Genomic DNA, 6000 nt, shown 5'->3' with positions numbered 1-6000 from the left:
GCATAACACCAATGATCTCTTCCCAGTGCTTGCACAGGTGTAGCAATACTAAGAACAAGGACAACACCATTCAGTTTGATAAAGGCACGTGAGTTTGCAAGAACAAGATTTAATCTCACCTTTTAAAACAAATACTCAGTTTACTAGTAAAATGTATCATACGGAAGTCAGAAAAGTGTTATACAACACCTTCTCAACAGTTACCAAAGGCAAAAAGAAGCTTGCTCTTCCGTTTTCTCCAGAGGGAATAATTCTCTAATCATACAGCCTTTACTTACCAAAATTCTGCACAAACTACAAACTGAGTGTGGAATCTGAGCTCATGAATTTATCACCCGAAACAGCAACTGCCTCGGGAAACCAGCAACACCATTACTGAATTTATTCAGGAGGGCACATCAACCACTGGCATCTCAAACGAATCGACAGTGGATCCCACACTATCATTACATTACCTTGATGCTCTGCTAGTTGAGGGGGAACTGCTGCTGCTTCTCAGCCGTTTTCGTACCGTGGCCTCTTCCTCTTCTGACATTGCATTGCTGATTTGTACTCGGAGATGATATTTTTCATATGGTTTTCAATAAGGCAGATAGTCGAAGTGTCATGCTGTAAATCTGGAGGGAGAGAGCACGGTCATACTTATTACAAGGGGAATAACTAGAAAAAAGAAAATCACAAAGATGCCCAGACTCTGTAGCGCAAAAGAAAAATTCATGGTGACATTCAACTATGAGGCTCTTCATAGATCATTTCCTTCCATGGTACAATGGTATTCTCACAACAGAAAGTGTTTCTGTGAAAGGATTTAATTACATACAGTACAGAATATTTACAGAGTTAAAGGAAAACGGATATCTAGATTACTGAAATATAGCCCCCTTTTTTAATCTCCATAAAGCACGGAAGCACACCATAAGACAACTTGAAGTACTAGGGAAAAAACAATTGGGCTTTGCTGCCCCCTCACCTTTGCTATTTGCTTTAATTCCCTTTGTGACGAGTCCTTACACCAGCCTACAGACCCGCACACTAAAACGTCCTCATCCCTGATTTCTGTGAGTCAAAAATCTCCAACCATGTTCCTGTCCTCTTTCTAGGCCTTGCCCCTGTGCAGCCTCGCCCCCCAATTCACTCGTGTCTGTTCGAGATTTTACCTGGGATTTGTCTGAGTTACGACAAATCAATAGCTCAAACTCAGCATAAATAAAACAAAGTTCTTGATTCCTTCCTCATACCCTCCTGCTGCATCCAGCCTTCCGAAAATTGCGTGAACACTGTTAAGATGTTGTCACCGTCTCACACTCAGCCGCTCCCCATTTCCTGCAGTCTGTCTGAATAGAAAATCTCTTTGATATAGAGTTTTCTTTACTTTTTCCTCAAAATGGGCCAGAAAAACCTCAGGCTGAGTCTAAGAGTAAGATCCCACAACCTCCTCCTGTCTCCACCATTTACACACATGATGAAAGCTCCTTGCAGCACCTTCTGCTCTTCCTCCTGCTCGACAGCGCCCAGAATAAAATCTTGGGTCACACCATGGTAGGTGCCACACCAAAATTTTACAGAAATACTAAATTCTATGTACTCTTGTGCTTTAAGTAACAGTAGCTCAGCCTAGCCTCAAGTGGTGTGCATTTCCTAAGGCGTTTTAAGTGCTCCTGTTTCTACACAGAAATATTAGGCAACTTTGTAACCAGCACTCTTTTCCATGCTAAATGAGTAAGCATCTCACTTAATATGCAGCTTTTCCTTATAATGATACGGTCATTCCAACACCATTTCTCTTTAGTGTCTGAAAATGTAGTCAAAATTCTTTCTACTCTTGTATTATGAAGAGGTCAACTACTTGAACTGTATTTTGCATCAATAACGGTAAAACTTGTACCTGTGTCCTCCTGCCAACTTGTGATTTTTTGAGCGTAAACAACATATTATTATTAATATATATTGAAACTTTAGAATCGTTTGATCATATAGGAGCTGAGGAAAAGCTGGCAGGTGATACACTGCCCAGAACACATCTCGGACACAGCCACGTTTACGTGATCAGTCACACACTCAGTCGCTTTACCTAGAGCATATAAAATTATCTATATTCTAACATCTCAACCTGCCCTTTCCCTCCTGCCGTATCTTGATCAGGGCTCCAGTCCAATACATTTTTTCTGCCTGAGTAGATCCCTACTCCTACATGCAGAAAAAAGCAAGATTAGTACCTGAGCAACAAGCAAAACCATGCAAGAGTCTCACCAAGTATACTCAGGAAACTAGAAAAAATTAAGTATCATAATGCTCTCACTAGAAATACTGGATAATACTTGCAGTTACAGTGATTTAAAAAGATCCTTATATATATATTATATACATATATATATATGTAGTTATCAAGCTGATAGCCTTGTTTGCAGGAATAAACTATTGAAAAAATAAAAGCAACTGGTGATCAGTTTTCTGCTACAAATATTCAAAAAAACAGTTGCAACAGTAACCACACAATTTCTCAGCAGCTTTAAGTTCAGCAAGTTCAGATGAAAATGAAATGCAGAAGCGACCTGCGTCAGCAGAACAAAGCAAGTTTATAACCATGAGGCCCAGAATTGACATATGCTACTTATTTTTATTTCACGACGTGGTGCTTTGCTCTCAGATACAGACCTCATTTCATGCGCTGTATTTATGTAGGGCCTGGGTCTTTGTAAAGAAGGGATTAAAATTTATGACTTACTCGAGACTTTTTATTAGGAGTGTAAGCTTTAGAGTTGCAGAATATTAAACGAATGTCTTTGTAGAATTCCAAGGGACTAGTGTAGTTTCCTGCTTCCAAGGTTTCTTTCACAGTGCTGAAGTCCATAGGAGTGTCTACAATATCTCGATAATCCTGTAAGAACATACAAAAAAAATAATAAATAAAGGCTGCCACATCCTACAGCAATAAAAACATCTGAGTGTTCACCCACAACAGTGGCTCTTATATAATGATTTCTTTTTGAGAGTTACTGCAGAGAATTCTCTGCAAACAGCAGCGCACAGAACATGGCGCGTTCCAGCTCCAAGAGGGAGAGGTTTTGCCAAAGGATGAACAATGGGCTTTTTTAATTTTGAATATGGAAGTTGTGCTTACAGGGTAGGAGAAGAGATCAACTGGCTGCCTAAAAGGCTCTGAGTCCTCTCTTTCATAAATCAGGTTTAAGAGTTGCTTGCATTGCTCTTTCCAAGCATCAGGACTTGCCTTCGCGGGTTGCCTTTTTATTCGTCGTCGTACCTGCAGGAAAACAGATAGACTCTGTGATTTTTCAGAATATTCAGATTTTTCACTTTCAGTCCCTATTAATTTACCAGCAGTCTGATTCAAAGCAGATTTCCACAATCAAAACCAGAATTGCAGCAAGATGAAAGCACAGCTGATGGCACAACAATAAGCAGTCTGCAAAGGGCAGAAATAAAAGGAAGATTCTTCAGCAATTAAGCAAATTTTCCTGCACAATAACTGTCTGCCGACACTTACACACATGTGCAACTAAAGTCACATCAGCTCTGGCAGATTTGAACCATTCCAGATCTCAACACGTGTTTCAGTACCTGCTCCACCTCCCTTCACAAGCAGAAATATTTACTCACTCGTCTTTTTCCAGAGGAAGTTCCTGGAGCATCTGAATCCACATCTACTTCTGCCACCTAAAGGCAAAGGACACGGTTACACACGAACACACGTGAACATGCCCTCGGCACGGAAAAAGGGGTTAAAAATCAAAAGCCAGCCAGAACAAACGCAATTTTAAACCACTCAAATGCAAGGAATGGTTCAAGCAAAATAGAAATAGATTCCAACTAGAACTTAAATAACTTTAAAAGAAAAATGAGGTGGGTAAGCTGTTTCATCTCTAAGTTTGCTTCCATAGGAATTATACATAACCATGTAAGAAATAAGAACGGTTTCTTTTCAGTGCTTGAGACTCAACGAAGCCCCAGCTTTGCAGCCCTGTGTTCCCCTGCCTAAATGTTCATGCCCTGAGCAGCTGGCCCGAGTCTATTCAGGTTTCATTTACTGCCTTCCTTACATCAGGTGTACGTGATCCTCTTTTCAGAATCTGGATTTAGAAATTACAACAAAAAACTCCTTTGTAGGCAGCTTTCTACCACTAATTAAAAATCTATCATTTTGAGAGGAAAAGCGGTTGCTTGAAAGCTCCTAAAAGAATCTGAAAGTGATTTCTTCCTTATTTTAAAACATTGTAAACCAAGACATGCTCTTTGAAAGGCTAGAGAGAAAGGAAGGTGACATAGCAGCAACTTTGGACACTTCTGAACAACTGGCACCAGAAGGCTGAGTTGCGAAGGGAGGATCTGCTATTCAAGTCATGGAAATCCCTCATTTTCTTCAAAATACTCTTTTAAAAGAAAGTCTGTGAAAATAGATGCTGTTATTGTATCTCAGTTTTATAAAAGTAATTAAATTATTACATTGTAGGGCAGATTTTAAGTTTCAATACAAATCTGAGACAACAGCACCAGCCGTAAGTGCAGGTACATATAAATAAGGTGTGCAAGCAGCATCAGGTTTAACTGGAATATTTCAAAACGGCCACAATGGAGGATGTGTGGGGGAAGGGAGGAGGGAAGAAACCTCCTCACTAAATCTTATGCAGGCTCATGTGTTAGAAAGCAACACCGAAAAAGTAAAACACACCCGAGTGATTTAGGTTATAAGAGGCCACCTCTTTGCAACAGAAACTAAACCACTCTTTGAAATGTTTACAAACTGCATCTAAGGGGAGAAGGTGTAAGGAGAGAGAAGTTAAAGGAAGGGATATCTGACCTGGTTTCTCACTCCAGGATACAACTGACAGGAAATGACACAGAATTACAAAAGAAAACCAGCTCTGCGGCCTCCCTGGCAATAGGAGAACTGTTGTCCTTCTGGTTTGGCAGACAGAATAATCCCTAGTTCATATTCCTTCCTTACTAATACTTCCTCGCACAACACAATGTGAGTCAGTCCATGACTTACAAAGACTCAGTCATGTACTGAGAGAGGATCAAAATCACCAGTTCCGAGAACCAGTTTTACTTAGTTAAAGGAGCTTATTGCCCCAGGTGAGCAATTCAAATGCCTTAAACAGGCTCATCTCAAAACCTCAGTGCAACTACCCATAAAATAAAAAATCCCACAAAAATCTTGACTTGGACATTTCTCCCAGGTGCTGAATGTGAAACGCAAGACGTTCTGACGATCGGATTTAATGGTCTTACCTCCTCTTCTTCATCAGTACTGCTTAGGTCTTCTGCTTTCACCTTGTTATATATTTCTAATATATCAGTACAACTCTGATCCCTGCAGGACAACAACAAAAGTCAAAAACACGTGATCAAATGTCTCAGAAGCTCAAGATATCAGGTCTATAAAGTCAAAAACATGCCTACCCTATGAAGCGAAGTAAGACATCTGTTACAATTTTGGCTGCCTTGACTATAGGACTGTCTGGCTCGTTGAAAGTCCTGGCATTATGTTCAATGTATCTCACCTCCCACATCAGTGCAGAGATTCTCCTAAAGAAAAAAAAGGGATGGAGAGGAAGGTGTACATTATTTTCCTTCTGAGTTCAGTAGGATTCCTCAGGAAAAGTAGGAACCAGGTAATTCAGATCCAGGAGAAACAGGTTCCAGGAGGTTTCTGTTCACATACTGCTGACTGCCCCAATGGCTTTGTGGAAAAAGATGTTCCTCTTCAAAACAGCAATGAAGAGAATGAAAAGAGGAAACAAATATACCGAAGGACAGTGCTGAGTACTCCCAATTAGAGAAAGCCTTGGAGATAAAATGGTCCTCAGAGTGGATAAAAAGAACAGGACGTTATTCACCCCCAGATTAACTGGAAAAACAGCTTTCCAGTTTACAGCACTGTTCAGCCCATCTCTCGCCACTGCAACGCAAGCAAAGCATCTGGTTCCAAGGCAGCAGAGATACAGATGAAACAAATATTTGCCCACAGCCAGACAGAAT

General features: G+C 40.4%; 1 protein-coding gene across 1 annotated transcript in view; it reads right to left on the bottom strand.

Moving 5' to 3' along the window:
- BRWD3 (bromodomain and WD repeat domain containing 3) overlaps positions 1-6000 on the bottom strand; it is a gene marked incomplete at its 3' end in the record, with an annotated part of 49294 nt that overhangs the window by 5278 nt on the left and 38016 nt on the right. Inside the window, 8 exon segments of the mRNA XM_080352752.1 lie at positions 456-505; positions 511-584; positions 587-617; positions 2726-2878; positions 3122-3262; positions 3619-3675; positions 5251-5332; positions 5422-5547. Of these exon segments, the coding sequence (XP_080208878.1) occupies positions 456-505; positions 511-584; positions 587-617; positions 2726-2878; positions 3122-3262; positions 3619-3675; positions 5251-5332; positions 5422-5547 (714 nt within the window).

Source organism: Nesoenas mayeri (assembly GCF_963082525.1).
Source record: "Nesoenas mayeri genome assembly, chromosome: 13".
In the NCBI taxonomy this organism is placed as follows: Eukaryota; Metazoa; Chordata; class Aves; order Columbiformes; family Columbidae; genus Nesoenas; species Nesoenas mayeri.
This window is presented reverse-complemented; position numbering and strand designations above follow the sequence as displayed.